This window comes from Nipponia nippon, unplaced genomic scaffold, assembly GCF_047370975.1.
Source record: "Nipponia nippon isolate SJK-2023a ecotype South Korea unplaced genomic scaffold, ASM4737097v1 scaffold_6, whole genome shotgun sequence".
NCBI classification, from domain to species: Eukaryota; Metazoa; Chordata; class Aves; order Pelecaniformes; family Threskiornithidae; genus Nipponia; species Nipponia nippon.
In genome coordinates, this window is record NW_028262380.1 from 57,004,105 (window position 1) to 57,023,132 (window position 19,028).

Sequence of the window (19,028 nt, forward strand, 5' to 3'; positions counted from 1 at the left end):
TGGACTGCATATAAAAAGCTAATTGCTATAGTTTTCCTTCTTTCTCCAGGAACTTGAACTGGTAGTTTTTTCACACATACTTTGTATGTTTTCTTTTCCCACCCCCTTCCCCTGTACCCTTCATTTCAGATCTAAATGAGTGCGGACTAAAGCCGCGGCCATGCAAACACCGGTGTATGAATACCTACGGCAGCTACAAGTGCTACTGTCTGAACGGCTACATGCTTATGCCAGACGGAACGTGCTCGAGTACGGCAAGGCTTGTTTCTTTTTTCAAATTCCTCAAGATCCCTGCTTGGGTTGCCCTGGGAAACTTGAACGAAATGAAGTTCAGTCCCAAAGTAAAAGATTAATTGTGCTGGAAATTAGGCAGTTGCACAAGATGAGTTTCTTTTTTCTAATAAATTAGGCTGAACAAAACAAGAGCAAATATTTTGATTTTATTAGTTTTATTATGAGTTTCCCCAGAAGCATTCTTCAGTACTGTAAATCACTGCTAATTGGCCTCCAAGGACAAGTGCTTGCAGTTTTCATTGCAGCTAGACACCTGCAGTTTTGCTGTATTATGTCCTTATGAATGTAAAATCATTAAAGCTGCAGATGTTGGTTGTTTGACTGGTATAAAATTGTATTGTCATCTCTCTGGAGATCAGGTTCCTACTTGCTTCCATAAAAGTGGATACTTTGAGTGTCTGGACAGAGAGAAGGGGAGAGAAATTACCTTTAATTAGAAATGCTCCTATTTTAAAATGGCAGTACTGTCCAGGAGGGTTTGTGGTACATACTGGGCTTTATGTTCCTTGTGGAGGCTGCATTCCATTTTTTATTATTTTTTTTTTTCCTTCTTAGAGGTGCAATTTGTGGAAAGAAAAAATTTACTACATAGGCATTTGCTGCTTAAAGCCTGAATGGGTACCTGTCAAATTCAACAAGCATTTTTCCACTTCTATCATAATTATATGACACCTTAATTCTCCAAAGTTTTTAGTCATTTTCTGGTACTGATCGGGGTCCTTATCTAAATATGCTCAATTATTTTTCCCTAGATGCCCTTTCTTGCTCGATGGCAAACTGTCAGTATGGCTGTGATGTACTGAAAGGGGAAGTACGCTGCCGCTGTCCTTCTCCAGGACTGCAGCTAGGGCCTGATGGAAGGACTTGCGTAGGTAAGTGATCAAATGTAGATTTAATTTTTTTTTCTCCAGAATGTTTTTATCCTTACACTGAACGCAGTTCAAGAGAGTTTCAGATGTATTTAGAATGCAGTTTAATACATGCAGTTTAAAGGCGCTACTAATGAGAATTGAGATAGGCATGTTGCTCAGGTACAAATTTGTGAAAATCATTGAGATTATACTGGGACAAGGTGACGGTCTCCCAGTATTAATAGGATTGAAGCTACTGTCTTTCTTCCATACGGTGAAAACTCCAGATTAAAGTAAACTGAGGAATTTAGACTGTATAAAAGTGTTTTGTTCCCACGTTCGTGAACATGGAAAAGGTGCTTATGGTTAATCAGACTGTATTGTGCCACACTCCACTATGGTCTGAAGAAGAGTGTGATGTGTGATTTCATTAGTCATTAACTATACAACCTAAGTGGATATGATGCTCCAGTGATTTTATTATTTATATCCAATGCAGTGCTACCGTTCCATAACCAGTAACACTTGCACTGAAAGAATGTAAGAGAATGTGGATGCCCTAATTATCCATTTGGGTATCGTGACTGTCCGCAGGGGAGGTGGTTCTCCAAGTGGCTGACCCATTCTGACCGAGAATTTATTGGCAAAGCAAGGGACAGATTCTAGATCTTCTGATGTGAGGAGCAGGCTCACCTTTAAGTCAGAAGCTTTCTGAAGTGCATGATTGGTGTGTCTATGTATGCAAAAGAATGGGTGGAATGGGAGGAAAAAAGCCCACCATTGTCACATGCTGAAGGGATTGAATTGTGATTACTCACACTGTGGACATTATGGCAGGCAGAGATCTTTGGAAGAGACTTGTTCCATGCCATAGTGAGCTGAGTGATTTTAGAGTACAAATTCAAGGAAGTTACACCAAGCACAGAAATTTGCTGGAAAAATACTCCTAGTGTGCATTCTTATATTGAGGCAAACTTTATACTTTAAAACAAACAGAGTGCACTTTTAATGCCGAAGACTAGCACTCAAGCCAGTTATATGAAGCACTTTCAGTTCTTCAGTGTAGTTTTCAAAAAACCACTTTTTTTCCCAGAAAGGTGAAGAACTGTGTACCCACATTTCAGTTGGGTGTGCGTCATTCAGGTTGATCTCACAACCTATTTTTAAAATTTTCCACAAAAATTTCAGAGCAGCCTTGTACAATACAGAGAAAGTAGTCACAGCAAGAGATGTCTGTCCTTCATGGGTCATAACATGATCTACTCCCCTTTTTTGGTAAGAAGTGATTGTGAAACGCACACTTTTTGTATTATTTCTCTATCAAGTTTGAGTTGTACTAACACCAGTAAATACCTCCAAGAATTGAAGCTAGGCTAGGGGCTATTTGGGACTAGGACTGTGCCTTTTCCTCACATGTGTACAAGCCTGTCACTGCTGGGGAGGTGTCAGCTCCAGAGAGGGTCTGCAGTACAAATAGAAGTGTAGATGATGGTAAAAAAAATGAAAGCGTGCATTGGCTACAGCTCATGAAATCCTTGTTTGAGGAGAGTTTGAAAGACAGCTGGGAATGTAATGCTTATTTTTAGCACAGGTGGAAATTCCTCTAGGCATTATTCTATTCTTAGTTTAACCCATGCTGATCATTCACTTGTTAGAACGTTCCTTCCAGATAATCAGTGTAGAGCCACCAAACAATTTGGCTACGAAGGTAAATCATATAAACTAAACAACAATGAATTGAAAAAGAGTTCAGCAAAGAATTCAGTGAAAATATGGATTGACTAATTAATTGATTAATGACTCTTGAATCAATAAATCAATCAGTGTTGCCAGCTTTTGGGATTGGGATTTTCATTTAATGAAATTAGCAGTATACACATTTCAGCTTCAGAAGGTCTGAAATTATTTGAGGACTGAAAATAATTGTTTTCATTGTAAAATGTTCTTTCTAGTTGTCTTGGTTGTGTATAGAAACTTGAAAATATGAACTTGTAAACTTAAAAATCGTACTATTTTTAAGTCAATTTCATAGCTGTTCAGTGCTTGAGTTGGAAATATGGTCGTACTCACAGCAGGAGGGAAGCAAGACTTTGTAATTCTGCTTCTCTGTTGAACACTGACCGTGGCACGCGTTAGGTGCTGTCTGTATTACGTGCCTTCGGAGCAGCTCCCTGGCGCCAAGTCTGGGCATGCACCTCCATGGCAGACCAGGCTGAGATCAGAGTACCAATCACCCCCTCATGCCCTGGTTTTCATAGGAAGCAGGCATGAGCCACAGCATGTTGCAGCAGGCGAAGGGAAGCAGCCTTACACGGGTCGGGCCCAGGTGTGAATTGGCATGGGTCCATGGACTTGAAAAAAGCCACAGTCGCTGTACTGTTTGAGAACTGCAGGAAACTAATCATAAGCACTTGCATGCCAGCTTCTAGCTAATGATTGAAAAGTGTTTTTCCCAACAGTAACAAGTATCCACCCACCTCTCCTATTAAATGCAAGCAGCACTGTTACTTTTTTCCATTATTTTTGTGTCGGTTTTCAACAGTGTATTGATTAGCAGTTCAGTCCTGTATCTTTAGGATGTATAACTGCCTAGAAAATTAAACAATACCACTACAGTGCTCTCATCATCTAACATACTTCTTGCCTTTTGGGAATTTGCAAAAACATGAATATGTACAGAGGGAAAGGCAGGACAAGCTACATTAGGTTTTAAAGAATACAGTCCATGCCATGATGAGGCATATTCAGTGGCTAATCTTTTTCTTACTGAATTGCTTTTTGAAGTTGTGGTTTAAAGATAAAAACAACAACAAAGAACTCCAACTAACAGTAATCAAGAGTCTGAAATTTGCAGCCTTGAAATAATATTTTAATTAAGGACAGAAAATGGTGGCTTGTAAATTAAATAATGGTAAGGAACACGGTAGAATTTATAAAACCGTTAATAATGTACTCAAAGCCTAAAATTTTAATAATAGGTTCAAACCAAGAGGCAGATTTATAGGGAGATTCAGGCATGTGGAGAGGTGCCCAGTGTCGGCCTCATTTTCTTTCTCCGTCAGGCCTGTACCGCGGCATTGCAGAAGTGCTCCCGACTGAGAGCAAAGGAGAGCTGCTGTGTCAGAGCAGCCTGACCGGCCAGGAGCGTGGGAGGCAGCCCAGGGGCTGCATCCTTGCTGTCCTCAGTAATTCTTCATGTAGAGTGGGACAGTGCCAGCAGGAGCTACTGGGACAGCCCATCTAGCCAGTAATTCATGGCTTTAGGTCACTACTTTTGGCTGTGGGAAACACAGCTTGGAGCATTTGAAGTTGCATCTCCCCTGCCTCAGGTAGCTGCCCTAACTAACCAGCAGTTTTGTGGTAACATTTCTCCTGTGCTGTGCAAGAGACTCGGGCTTTTCTCTGCCTTGATCAGGCCTCTTTCACAAGCAGCAGGGCATCAATCACTTGGCTTTGTTTTGCACTCTTGACACCTGCAGCTGAAGTGCTCCTTTTGGGAAAAGAATTGCGTAGAGAGCAAAATCTTGCTTTCCCGATAGAGCTGCAGAGCAAAGGCTTGAGCTGTGCTCTGTAGATAACCAACAAACGTCTGGAGCGGCGTGCGTCAGAGGCAGCCATGCATGGCAGGCCTCTGCCTCAGCGAAGAATGAGCGTTCAAGCACTCAGCAGGCTTCAGCTCGGTTTCCAAGGGCTACAAAGTGAGTGGTAGCGCAAGCAGCTTTTGTGGATCAGCCTGACCTCATCTGAGAGTTTCCCAGACAGTGAAAGCAGCGCTGAGTGAGCATGGGCTGCTCCCTGCATCTCTGCCTGGCTTGTTCGTCAGCACGAAGAACAGCATCTTCCGGGAGATGAGGGGCATCAGACGTTTACTGAGCGTCACCTGTGTCTTCCCACTCCTCTGTCCTTGCCTGGACGTCGCGTGCTGAAGCACTGCTTCAGGTCCTCCTGGGAACCCCTGGCAGGGAAAATGGGAGCCATGTGTCTCAGAACCTCGGAGATATTTTAAGGTCGCTTAAGTAACCAACCTCTCTGTGAAAGAAGGGTCAGCTACAGCGCAGGCATTGCAGGATAACAGATTGCAAGCAGCAGGTCCTCAAAAGCATTTGGCCTGTGGTAACTGGCTGGTAGGAGACCCAGAAGTACCGCACCCCTGGCATTAGCTCGAACTCTCTTTGTTTAGAGCAAGTCCTGAACAGATGAAGATTTCCTGATAGGCTCAATGGGCAGGTCATGGATTAGAGACACCTGAGATTTTAAAAAAACAAACCACTTCCTGCTGCAGGGTGATGTACTTTGAATATGCACGTATGACCTGTGCTACAGGAACAATATTTCACGCATGTTTCAGAAAAAGAATTACTGGGGTGTTTTTTATTATTACTCTGCAAAATCTGCAAATTTTATCTGCAAATAAAAGTCTGCAAATCCAGGTGCTGTTTTTATAAGCAGGCAGGGCTTAGTGGGACAAAAGAAAATTATACGAATAACATGAAATAGCTTTTCTTCAGACAAATGCCATTACAGTTTTAAGGATGAGTGTTTTGAGGCCTTGAAGATGCTGTCGTGCATCCTGTGGGGAATTAGAGAACATCTCCTCTCCAAGGCGAAGGGTACCAGGATGGCAAGAGCATAGAGCAAGCATTCCAAATTCAGTAGCAATGCTCGTTATGCCAGTGCATCTCTTGTCACTCACAGTATTTGTAAAGGCTTCTGGCACACGAGGCATAAAAATTTGGGCTGAACTGAGATGGCACCGCCAGAAGAAGTGCTCAGGTATTACTGCTGGCTGACTAGCTTGTAGCCAAAAGGACCTTATCAAAAATACTTTGGCTGTTCTTCAGTTTTTCATTATGTGAAACCAGTTTAATTTAGATAGTATAGGTTGTATTTTAACTGCTGTTAAGAATAATACAGTTCCTTTGTTTCCACAGATATTGATGAATGTGCTACTGGGAGAGTTATCTGTCCACGGTTTAGGCACTGTGTCAATACCTTTGGAAGCTACATTTGCAGGTGTCATAAAGGCTTCGATCTAATGTACATCGGAGGCAGATACCAATGCCATGGTAATAACAACTTATTTCTTATGTGTATGTAATAGACCTGCATGTTCGAAACTGAAATTAATGGTTTAAAGAGGAATATTTGCTTATTATGGCTGAAATGTCAAAGCAGGTTGTTTTACATTGCACTGCATCTGTATTTTAGGAAAGAGTGGATTATAGAAATAGACTGTGGAAAAGAAAGCATATATGTGGCCCCCATTCTTGTAACTGGTTCTTCTGTGGAAGCTAGTGGGACACCAGAGCTGATGACCCCAGGAATTCCTTTCCAAGGCCTTTGTCCCCACAAGTTTCACTGTGCACAGGCAGTTGCAGGTTTGGAGCAGCATTTGAGCTTAGGCTATGTCTGAGCTGTAACGCAGGTGTGCTCCATGGCATGCCCCAAGATCCAAGATAAGAAAATGTGGCTAGAGCACACCCCAGATCCTTCCAACCCAGGCTGCCCAACTTTCCTTCCCCTGAAGACAGGTGGGGAAAAGGCAGAGGTTGGGGAATAACCTGTCTTTGTCTGGACATGAGACTGGAATGCAGCTGGTGTATGCCCTTCAACAAAGATGTTCCCAGGTCCCACTATGTTAGTTTCCCAGGGCCTCAACTGGTTATGATCCTTTCACTGAAAAAAGGATCATGTGGAGATAATGAGGCGTTGCTTTATGTTTGTTTAAGTATATTTTTTGGAGAGAAAACTCTGTGCAGAGCACTGGAATTTGGCAATTTTTGCTTGCATCACTAACAACAAACATGGAAATGCCATAGAAGACGTTTGAAGCAGTTTCTACTTGATGTAGAAACATCTATACAGATGTGTAATAGAGGAAGCATTTTATGAAAAAGCAGTTCAATGCCTGTGTGATTAAGAACATACATATTCCCATACTTAGTTTTTCTTTTCTTATCATGTCACCTTTAAGAAGTGGTTATTAAAATTGTGATCTCAGCTGCAGTCTACCCACAGCACATGACTGAAGCTGATGCTAAGGTATAAGCTGAGCAATACCAGAGTTGCCCAATAGTCCCTTTTACCCTGACGTTTGTATCACCACATTGATTTGTGACTATCTTCCTTGTTCCACTGGCAATTTAGTTTTATTGTATTTTTCAAAATTAATAATATTTTCCTAATGACCATACTACTGTTTGTGTTTTTCCAGGGATAAGTGGAAAGTCAAGTTTCTTTGATGTAAATGATTTTTTTAATGTAACTTTCTGTTGCAGATATAGATGAATGTTCCCTTGGCCACCATCAGTGTGGCAGTTTTTCACGATGTTACAATACACCAGGATCCTACAAATGCAAGTGTAAAGAAGGGTACAGAGACAATGGAACAAACTGCATACGTATGTAATGCTCCTTTTAAAAAAGGAATTCTGAAGTAAATGTGTCCCATGTTGTAAATTTTGAGATACAGCACTATGAGGCTCAGTTTCTTTTAACTATTTTAATACTTAATAAGAGGCCAGGGAATGTAGTCAGTTTTCTGAGTCTTAGCATGCCTTGGTAAAAATACCTTTCCCTGAGACATTTTCATAATTAGAAAGAAATTCACCTCTCCCTATTCACAGCTTCATTCTAGAGATTGCTTCAGGATGAGACCAACTGAGTAAGCAGGGTAGGTCTGGTCAAACAGTACGTATTACTCATACCCTGTTGTTATGTACACTCTGCCACTGGCCCGTTTCAGCACCTCACCCCATCCACTCCCCACTGCTCCCCAGATGCGAGCAGAGCCGAGAGGGAGGATTTCTGTGGAAGAATTCCCTGTTGGAGAATTCCCTTCCTCACCTCTCTCTTGGGAGAAGCAGCCATCCCCCTTGGTACAGAATAGGCCATTGGAGCTCCCCCATATTTGACATCCCTCAGGACTGTGCAGCTCTATGACATCTGCTGAATCTTTTCGAGGACGCTGTGTTCATACGTGGGTTCTGGTCTTCGGTGACTCACTGATCTCTTCAAAGAGCAGTACCATTGCCGATGTGTTTCCTTTGGCTGTAGCTGTCACGGTGACGTGATGTGGCTAAGGTGATCTTTCACAACCTGCGTGCTTGCAATTGTATGTGGGCACACTTCACATGTGTTACTGGGGCATAGTCCTAAGGTGCACTTTATATTTGAATATACCATAATGTAAAAACCGCAGGGTATAAAAAAAATAGTAATAAAGAGGTGGCCGGAGAGAAAACCTTTTTACCTGCTATCATCAAACAATTCATTGTTTAACAAATGGTAGTTCTTCATTTTAACTGTGTGTTATACTTGAAACACTTGTACACAAAATATGTGACTAGAGTTCTTATTGGGCCTCTTAAGATCTCCAGCGAGACATAAAAGGCTTATTAAGAAATAGAAAATTATATATAGCAAAACAGATGTTCTTGCATTTCATGTCTGCAGAAACTCACAGTGTGAAACCAAGTTAAAATTTGTTGTCCTTTATGAACTGTTGGGGAAGATGGTACTGTAGGCACAGTCACTGTGGTACTAGGTGGTGCTCAGTTTGCCTTCTCCTTTTTGTGGAGGTTGGAAAAAATGCCATTTACTTAGTTTCCTAGTGTTTAGCAAAGGTAAAGATCTAAATGAAGGCTATTGGCTTAGGTTCAATCTCTGTAAGATTATTAATGCTTATTGACAAGGAGAAAAGTTTAGAAGAAGTGGAGAGGTCTGAAAGATAACTTTCTTAAGCCAAAGGTATCTGCCCATCCATGACCAAAATGGTTGTGACATTGGGGTCTTACTAAACTCGCCTCCGCTCCCGAGTACAAACTTGTCCGGTTTAGAGGGCTGCTTAGCCCACATCTTCCTGTCCATGCTTTTTTACTAACAGTGCTTTTGGGTAAGTTTTACCACCTCTGAAAGAGGGTTGATGCTTCAGAGGAGGTGGGGATGGAAGTCTCTTGGCCTTCAGTCATTCTGAATCATCTCTAAACTGCTGTAATGAGAAGTACCGTCTAAAGGGATGCGATAATTCAGGAGTGCTGATGCTAAAGTATGTTTCTAATTAGCAGAAACATTCAGAAGAAGAGAAATTATTTCAGCAAAGACTCTCTGTGTCACAATGACATATATTGTTAAGTTTCTGGAGCGAGAGACTCCTATGTCCATTTTGGTCCCATTTTGATTCTCTTTGCAGTTATTCCTAATGTTACGATTGAACCACCTGGTCCATATCATATATTCAAGGGCAACAGCACGCACCCTAAGGGAGGCAGTGGTATAACCAATAGGATTCCTGATGTTGGGGGCCCAAGGAAACCCCTCAGACCACCATTTGTACCTGCTGTTATTACAGAAAGGCCAGTGACCAGGCCAACAACTCGACCTACACCCAGGCCAACAACTCGACTGACACCAAAGCCAACCACTAGGTATGTGCCAGTGACAAGGCCAGTAACGAAGCCAGTGACGAGGCCTCCACCTCCAACACCACCTCGGCCTACAACGTTAAGACCCACACTACCACCACAAAGAACTCCTCTGATAACAACTGAAGAGCCTTCACGTGTTCCCATTGAAACTACATCTTCCCAAGGAATTACAGATGACAACAGGATCCAGATAGATCCTCAGAAACCCCGAGGAGATGTGTTCAGTAAGTAATTTTACATGTCCTTTTGTTTATCAGAATTGTAGATGCAGTGAGGTGAAAGCATGCGCTGTACTGTTTGGGTTTTTTGGAACACTTTATCAGTGAGAACAAAGACATGAAACTGAAAGCGTTCATATGGAAAAGCTGCACAAATAATTGATTTTATGACCTAACAAAAATGTAGGGAGGAAGTTCTGGATCAATTCAACCAAAAATTTCAGTTTTTCTTCCTGAAATTACTTGTGCGTATATCATCCTGTATAAGTGCTTAACCTAATTATGCTTTCAGATGGAAGTTTTGGAGAAAGAAAGACATTTTATTGAAAAACAATGAAATGCAACATAACTCAAAAATAGTTAATGGATTCATATTCAGGGAGTTGAGAGTCACTCTTAGACAGCATATTTCCTTAGCTTTAAGAATGCTAAGAAATGGGATTACCCAAAGACTCTGTTATGTCACCTTATTGTATGAATTCAAATAGTCTTGGGTGTTCATGACTAAGCAATGGCAAAATTGCGTAAAAATAGCATAGAGGCTAATTTTATGGACTGCATCTATGAAAATGGATACATGAAAAGCTAAAGATACTAAAGATTCTCATAGCATAAACACACGTCATTTTAAGAAGCTTCTCTGAAAGCTACAGCGCCATTTCTGCGCCAGCTTTAGTGCATACCGCAGAAGACATTACTGGCACATGCAGAGTTACGCATATCTGCCAAGAAATACTCAACACCCGATTTCATCTTCAGTTCTGCTGCTAATTTTAGAGATGGGGAGGGTGTGCTGGATCAGCCCTTCTCCTTCAGCTTGATGTACAATAAAGCTGCTGAAGCAGTGTAGTAGGAGGAAAAGTTTGCTGCCTCAGAGCAGGTGTACAAGCAACGTGGGAGTTTTTTTCCGGTTGCTTTGGCATCTGTGCGGTAACTTCTTGGGCTGTGTTCTCTTAGGTCATTACGCAGTGAAATACTTCGTTCCTTGTAAAAAATGGTTTGTTTTCCCTGTTGACATTTTATCTGTTGTAGACAGTTTGGTAAATTTAAAAGGGAGACAAAAGCTGGCTTAGAATTTGGGAAGATAAATCCTGGTACTGCTCAGCGTGCTTTTGGCTTTTTCAAGGTTATTTTTTAAACAATCTATATTAAGTAAAAATAGGAAAACATTTTTATGTAAAATTCTAAAAAGAAATATAGTAAAGACTCCCAAAACTTAATGGGAACCAATAGTTAAAAATACAGAATTCTGTGGAAATTATTCCAGACTCTAGCATTGCACTTCCCAGGCTGTCTCGTGTTGCAAGTGTTCTCTGGAATTCTAAAGCAGAGGGACAGTTTTCAGTTATTTTCATGACGTCATAACAATCATCTGTATAAAGCTTATTATTTACAATTAGTCTTTCTCTATTGTCCCTAGAGGCTCTATTTTGAAGCTAATGCTTTCAACATGTGTGCTTCAGATACAAGGGTTTGGCAAGTAGGGAAGTTAAAGTGTTTAAGTTTGTTTTCTGACTGTAAGCTTACATTATGGTACATACAACAAACACAGGAGAAGTTGATCTCTGCTAAGTGTTTATCAACTGTTTAGGCCAGCTGCCACCCTTTGAGGTTTGTGATACACATACCTAGCTTCAAAGGCTTCAGCACACCATACAGCGGGATTCCAACAGCTCAAGCATCAGCAACTGTTCACTGGCTTCAGTAGGTAACACCGGGAGAAAGAGCTCCTCAGATCAAGTCAATAGATATGTGTCTTTAATCCCATATTATTTCTTCTTCTGTCCCCTGCCAAAGATACACTTGTGGCACATGTGTGACATAACTGCGGGACAAGGCGGACACTCCACCTGTGCTACCTCGTCAAGGAAAGCATTGCTTGTAGAGGAAGGTGTTACTTTTACCTGTTGAATCCTGTTACTGCAGGAGTTTGTGGGGAAGGGGAGAAGTTACAGTTCCTCATGTGGGACATCTAGCGTAGCAGGTAGAAAAGTTACAGCCACATACATTACTACAATGGGATGCGCAGGGCATGACTCAGCTTGTCCTTGCCTGCTCTGAGACCTGCACTTGTAAGGATGATACAGAGATACTCAGTCATCCCCAAATGTCATCACACCAGAGATTCATGGGAGCGATGCTGCCAGGTGCTGAGTTCCTGGGCATTAGCTGGGCTGCAGAACTGGCTGCATGCGTGCCCTTGGCCAGTGGCAAGTGCAAGATCAAGCGCATTAGCTCAGATGCCTTTCACGTTAGCTTACAGATGGCATGTGCCGGGCGGGTTAAGCTTCAGGTTCCTGCTGGTGTGCTGCAGGCCAGCCCTGCCCCTGCTCCAGGCCCGTGGGAGGGCAGTGCCTGACTCCGTTAGGCTGCAGCTGCTCTGCGTGAGGCACCGCAAGCTCAGGACGGCAGTGCTTCCACCAGGCGTAAGCCAGGGCCTCTCGAAAAGCATTCCTCACAGCCAAACACAGTGTTAACAACCACGATATTAAGACGATACAGAATTTTAAACTGAGATAACTAGTAACATTTAGCTAACCTCTGACGTGCTTCTTACCTGCCGTGTGAGTGTGCCACCCCCCAACCCCACAAAAACGTTTGTGGATTTTTCACTTGCCTCTGTATTTCCTCAGGGAAGGGGCTTTTTCAGCTAATTCCTTCAGCTTCTTTAAAACTGTGGCTGTTTTAATCTCACCTACATCAGGCATCTTTGTGGTATTCCTGGGCTGTGGATATGAGCTAATTTCGTTTGGCTTATACTGAGCCTCTTTAGCTGCATTTCCCTATGTCATCTCCTTCTCCAGTTGAGGCAGCAAAGCAGCTCAAAAATGAATTTGCACTGTGGTCCCCATATGCCTGCCTGAAAGGAGGAAAGAAAGCCTTGCTCTAGCCTTCTTTACTTGTTTCCCACGGGAGAATGCAGGCAGCGATTCGGTCATCTTATAACACTCATTGTCTTGGAAAACAGAGGAGGATCCACTCAGATCATGAAGTAGGACTTAACTTCAGTTTTGTAAAGTCTTCAGAAGAGTTACGGTGTCTTCTTAGATGGCTGCTTCCTCACGCGTCGCCAAGGGCTGTTGTATCCCAAAGGGTCACAAAAGGTAGTGTTTTATCACACGAGGATGGGCAAAAACCCAGCACGGAGAGCACTGTAGCCAGCAACCACTGGCAATTCTGATCTTCCAGCCCTTAGCATCTGCTGCAGACCTCAGTATTTAAAACTGTGTTTTTAAACTAGGTTATCTTGTGATGCATGGACTTTTTCCTTCCTTTTTTTTCCCCCCTCAGGCTCTGAAGCCGTAGCCAGCTTTGACAAAGCAGCATGACAGTAAATGCTGCTTTGCTTAGCCATCTGAATAGGTGCTATTGCCTAACTGCCATTCTGTTAGGCAACCCATGGCAAAGGCGTAGTTGGTGGCTGTACCCTGATAGAAGTCCTAGTGCGCTAGACCAAATCATGCAAACATACTGGTGGTCTAGGACTGGGCCAGATCAGGAGAGGAAACGTGCCTGGGCAAGTGTACTTTTCTCTGCAAGCATCTCTCAATTTTTAATTTTTCATTATTTAACCTTTTCCTGAGCTTACCCTTGGTGACTCGTTGCTCCTCATTTTCTCCCTTTGTGATATTTGACCTGCCCTCCCACACGCTGAGTAAACTTGTCCTAAGCTTTCACTTCAGAACACTCTTGAATGTGCTGCTCAGCTTGAAATCAGCTGAGGACCGGTAAAGTTGGTCTGTTCAGTGGTGACAGAGCACAAACGATAGTAATGCTGATAATGTTATTTAAATACCTTTGCAATTTTTGAAAGGTATTGGGTGGTTGTGTTTCTTTAGGTGTTTTACCCCTTTTCTAAAAATGCCTGCAGTGACTTTGGGGAGCTGCTTTCTCAGAGAAGAAAAAAATGAGTATTTTTTAAAATGGAATTCCTACACTTGGCCTTTGAACCACTTAGTCAGATGCAGACAGTGGAATCTGGCACCAAGGATAATCTTCTCCTGTTATGGATATGGGGGGAATGGCAATGAGGGAGGAATGCAGCGATGGCTTAATATTTAACTCTTTCAGGACTGATACAAACTACAGTGAAGTACAGAGGAATCTTTTCTGGTTACTCAGATGGATAAAATCTCTAACAAACAGAACATATTTCTCAATAAGACTATGAGTTTCTGCTACCATCGGGATCTGGGTGATAATATTAAAAACATAAACTTAAAGACAAAGCATAATAGTAGATATCAGCAGAGCAAGAACAAAAACCCTTATCTGTATTAAGAGATAGTTCAGCAATTTTCCTTCTTAGCCCTTAGTGGAGCTGAAAAGATAGGAGACTTTTCTCGTAACAGCTATTAAAAAAATTTAAAGATTGGATTAAAACTTGATTCTTTCTGCTCTCCCTTTCAATGACTGAGAAGTCCCTAGTGTAGTAAATGCAGTTGTGTGATCCTCGAAGCTGTTGAAAAAAGGGAGATGCTAAAAGCAAAAATACCGGGTTTGTTATTGCTTGATATCATTAGAGTAGCATCATTTTACAAGAGCATTTCATTTGTCTTCACTGGTCTAGCACCTATTAAAATGTATTTGTCTTAATATTTAAGCATTTAATAGAGGCACTTTGGTCCTGTTTGTACTCTGGAGCTAAATCATAAGATCTAGGAGGCTTACAAATGACACCCTCCATCAATCTTCCAGCTAGTTTTATCCCCAGATCTGATATGCAAGCTTCTGTAGACGACTTATTTTAGCCGTGTTTCCCTGAAACTCAGTTGTGACTCTGCACCTCCCGAATAGCTGCTCATAGAAAAGCAGGCAGGTTACTCTTCAGAAAATCTTCTGGGAAGATATAACTTTAGGTCAAAGTTAACGAGCCTTGTAACTGCCCGAGAAGTGCAAGACTGGACTTTAGAGTGGTCGCACAGTACCACCATCTCTCCCCTCTTATGCAAACGGTACCGTAGAGGGCGGGACAGTCCATGAAAGCCCTTCCTGAAATAATGCTCACTGCAGAATTTGAATTTGCGGAGTTTTAGGCAACAGATCCTGGACGCTGCAGGTACCCAGCTAAAAGGGTGACGGGTGCGTCTCTGCTGCCCCTTCTTTTTAGCCCAGCATATATCAAACTCTTGGAAGGACTTGGAAAACAGGACGTATTCTTGTTTATGAAGTCTGACTGACCTCTGGACTACCCTTCCTTTTAGCTATTTTCTACTAGTTCTGCATGAGATCTCATCGCTTGTGGGGTTTTTTTGGAAGTGGAATCTAACAACTTTCAATCGTAACTATTCAGTCAAAAAATCTTTATCCTTTGTTGTTGTTGATGATGTTTTTAACGAACGGGAAGCTTGGTCATGATTATTGTGTGGAGTGGAATTGCATAAGAACGCAGTGTGTGTTGTAAGGCAGAACACTGCGTTATTAATAGTAATAACAATTACTAATAAGATGAAGCTGCACTCCCCGTTTTGTTTTGGTTTTGTAACACCAAAACAGTGATTATTCTGTAGTTACAAATAACCTGACATATGTACACACCATCTCTTACACTCCCAAAGTCAGCAATTAGCAAGTAAATGAAAAAAAGTCCTAGTGTTTTCCCAAAGGATTAAAAAGCTGAAAAGAAATCAGTCTTAGGCGGTTATTAAATGTTCCCCCCCGCATTCATGCATCTATGAAGAACTTAGCTCATGAACTTTGAGAATATGGTACTGTTGATGTATTGGCTCACTCGGAGCTTATACAATTCTCCAAGAAAAAGAAGCCAAGTTTATATTTAACAAGCTTTATCAAACCATTGAAGTTAAGTGAAAAGCACACTGATACGCTATATAAAGTACACAGAAAGGGCTTGGAAAGCTTGCAGAAAATAATTGTGCCAAATACTTTCTCCCACGATCGCCACTCAACATATTAGTCATTGTAGCAAAAAGAAGCGTACACATGGATCACATTTAGAGTCCTGCATCTCTTGTTTCATATCAAGTGCACATTCCTCTAATTAGGTCTGAGCACTGGTGTGACTGGTTTAAAGCTCTGCAACACGTTCTTCTTGAAGTTCATAATAACAGGGCTTAGAGAGGACTTTAGAGAAAGGTTCTGAAGAAATATTTTATTGTAGAGCTGTAATTATAGGCAAATATCAACTTTAATTTGGAGAATGCTTCTATGTGTGCACAGACGTAACTCAGATTTGTATGAAATAACCGTGCGTACAGTATATATGTACGCCGCGCTCAGCAGTTTTGAAGCAAATTGCCGTTCTTCATTGCTTGTTCTTCATAGCGTAGGAAACGAACAGGATCTTTTCTCCCTAGCGCAGCTGGAGAAGAGGAAAGGCAAGGCGATAGTCCCTGGGGGCGCGGCATAGAGGTGTCTCGTGCGTGGAGGCCGCTGCACTCCATGGGGAGCAGCAGCCTGCAGCGTGGTTGTAAGGCGAGGCGAAACTCCGCTGTGAGGGCTTGTCTAAGGGGAGATGGCAGTCAGAGCACTGCCCTGCCAGAAGTGACAGCGACTGACTTACAGGATGCTGTTCATTTAGCAGCCTTTGTAAGTAAATACCCCTGCCAAATTTGCCGTCCCAGGTGGCTGGCCACAGTAAGCCCAAGCAACGGAATTACCAGTTTTTAACATCCCTGAGCAAACCCACTGCAGCCGAATTTAAACGGTGCGGATAGCTGCCGTGTGTACCGCAGTGGCGGTGGTCTAGGCACACATGGACAGCTCACACACATACCTACTCCATGAGCTACCGCTTGTGGCTGTCCGTGACTGTAATGCAGTTAGAGCGGTGTAAGAGAGTGTACGCTGTTACGCGTCAGAACAGCTTGTACCGCTGTAAGCGCCTCTGTGCAGCTGTGCTAGAGCGGTGCGATACGCTGGGTCAGCTGCCCCGCCTGCGCCTTAGGTAGAGCTCTCAGGAAGGACAGCAGTGCACTGCTGGGAGGGATTGAGGGTGAACCATCGTCTTAGAGCATTCCTGTTTCAATTTTTTGCTGCCTGAGGTAAACAGATTTTTTTTTTTTCTGTATATAATTGACTATAGTATTTGCGCATAAACGTCCTGCAGGGTGATTATTGGCCTAGGTGGTGTGGACTGTGTACATTTGTAAGGTTTCTTTCATGTTAAATCTCAAAATTCTAATCAGGTAAGCAAAAAAACCACATTAAACAAAGCAGCAAAAATATTGTTACAAACAATGTATCCTTAAAAATTAACAGGCCTTTACTACCCAACCCAACCTGAAGTCCTCGAGGCTGTTTGAGCATTAATACCCTAGACTGCAAATAGACATAATCCAAAATCTACAAAAAAAGAAAAAAAAAAAGATGTAATGATTCCAAAAATGACTATAATACTAAGGAGTTAATCAGTTTCCTAAAGACTTCAAGCTTTTTATTTATTTATTTTTATTATACAAAATTTCCATCCAAGATCTGTAGCCTGTAATATTACTTTTAAAATACATTAGCATTTGGTCGACCTTTTATCAGGCTGGTTATTTTGTCCTAATCCCAGAAAGCAGGAAGCTACTTCATTCTTGTTCTAGGTTTTCCTCTGTCTTCTGGCTTTAGAGGAGCTCTTGCAGCAGTGCTATTTACATGTTGTCCTAGTGCAAAAGAAGGTCCTTCTTACCTTTGATTTGATTTCCTGCAAACAACGGTCCTTTATTTCAGTTTAGAACTGTAAATCATCCCAATTCTTCTTGTTCTCGCTTGCCTAAGCAGCCTGTAGAGACATTAAGATACTTATTTTAGCACTGCAAATGGAAAAGGTGTCAAGTTTTTAATAGATAAGGCCCTTACAAATACCATAGGTGTCAGAGGTGGATGTCTGAAACACATTGCTACTGGTGTTAATTATGTGCTAGACCTGCCTCTAAAAGAGGAATTTCCAAGACAGCTCCATCCAGTGCAATCTGTTTATCTCTAGCTGACAGCTCTCCATCAGGCGTGATATGGGTGTGTTATTTCTGGAGACTTATACAGACTGGCACAGCGTCCTCAGAAGTAAGTCGAAGTCTTTGTAGCCACCTGACTTGGGCAGCCATCGTTCCCACAAAGACCTCTTAAATTTCACGTTGTCTTGGCTGCTGAATGTCTAATAACTTCTGGGCCCGTTAATCACCGAGAGTGTTCCTTCTCCTTGCAGCTGAGAACAGCAGCTGAAGGACAGACTTTGTTGGAAAGCAAAAAGTATAATTACAGTTGAATTCCAGGTCCCGCTAGAGCTCCTCCTGCTCAGCGCTCAGTACAATCCTGGTAATGGTTGAGGGAGCTCTAATCCTTTGCAGCCAGACGGATGTACCTTCAGCTGTGTTTCAAAGCTTAGGTGCCTGTGGGGCCTCTTCCAAGTACCACTGCCTCCGGTTGAGATTCCCCTGCAAACATCTGTGGAAGGTGAGTGGCTCAGAAAGTTTGAGCAAGGGCTTTAACGTGGCTTTATTTTATTGAGAAACCACTGTCTTTAAAAGTGCATTTGGAGGGGAATAGTGTGCTTCAAGGTTAAACCTTTTTTTTTTTTTTTTCCCCTCCCTGGTTAAAAAGGAGCTTTCATTTGAAGAGCCTTTAGCAGATTTGGAATCACCTTTTACAGTGCTCAGATAAATGTTACAACATAAATCACAAATCACATCGGCATAAAGTTTATGAATCTTCGTGTCAAATATAATTAAATATATTGAATTCTCCAAGAAAAGCGCAATGCCCGGAGCTGCTCTGCTGGTTTTTATTAAAGATAAGGAAGTAGGTCACTAACTACCTGCGTCTCATTTCTGAAAAACTACTTTTCTCGCAGTTCCACGCCAGCCTGGAGTGAGCAATAATCTGTTCGAAATACTTGAAATTGAAAGAGGGATTACCGCCGATGAATTTGAAGCAAACGATGACCCAGGTAAAGATCACGTCTTCTGTTCGGGGCCTAGGGTTCAGGATTTTTTGACATTTCTTGGGTTTTTATACATTTTTACAGGCCTCCTATGTCTTATGCCCCTTGTTCAAACTATGCTTTGTAAAAAGAAAAAAACCCACCACATAAGGGAACCTGTATAGTTTTATTTCCTAACAGATTTAGCACAAAAATAGTGTGAATTGTTAAGAATAACACTACCATCCTTTTTATTGTTTTGCTATTTTTGTAGATTCTTTTTCTAGTGCTCCTTCTGCTGCGTTTAATTTTCATATTTACTTACCAGTGCCAGCCACAAGGGAAACTGCTGTAGTTCCCCAACCAAAACAAT

The 19,028-nt window shown here is 42.0% G+C and overlaps 1 protein-coding gene and 1 long non-coding RNA gene across 6 annotated transcripts in view; one reads left to right on the forward strand and one right to left on the reverse strand.

The window, feature by feature from the left end:
- The window catches only part of NPNT (nephronectin), a 54,039-nt gene that overhangs the window by 26,437 nt on the left and 8,574 nt on the right, over positions 1 to 19,028 (forward strand). For 4 of the 5 annotated variants that reach the window (XM_087738140.1, XM_087738142.1, XM_087738141.1 and 1 more), the window contains 6 exons: positions 130 to 249; positions 1,047 to 1,166; positions 6,077 to 6,211; positions 7,424 to 7,546; positions 9,337 to 9,795; positions 18,587 to 18,682. In XM_087738140.1, coding sequence (XP_087594266.1) covers positions 130 to 249; positions 1,047 to 1,166; positions 6,077 to 6,211; positions 7,424 to 7,546; positions 9,337 to 9,795; positions 18,587 to 18,682 — 1,053 coding nt within the window. The remainder of the gene's footprint in view (positions 1 to 129; positions 250 to 1,046; positions 1,167 to 6,076; positions 6,212 to 7,423; positions 7,547 to 9,336; positions 9,796 to 18,586; positions 18,683 to 19,028) is intronic. The other variant, XM_087738144.1, reaches the window with a different exon arrangement.
- Positions 14,815 to 19,012, reverse strand: LOC148051495 (uncharacterized). Its single transcript, XR_015700209.1, has 4 exons — positions 18,981 to 19,012; positions 17,996 to 18,180; positions 17,426 to 17,518; positions 14,815 to 17,094 (listed from the first exon to the last, which is right to left on the reverse strand). It is a non-coding gene; the product is annotated as an uncharacterized LOC148051495 (long non-coding RNA).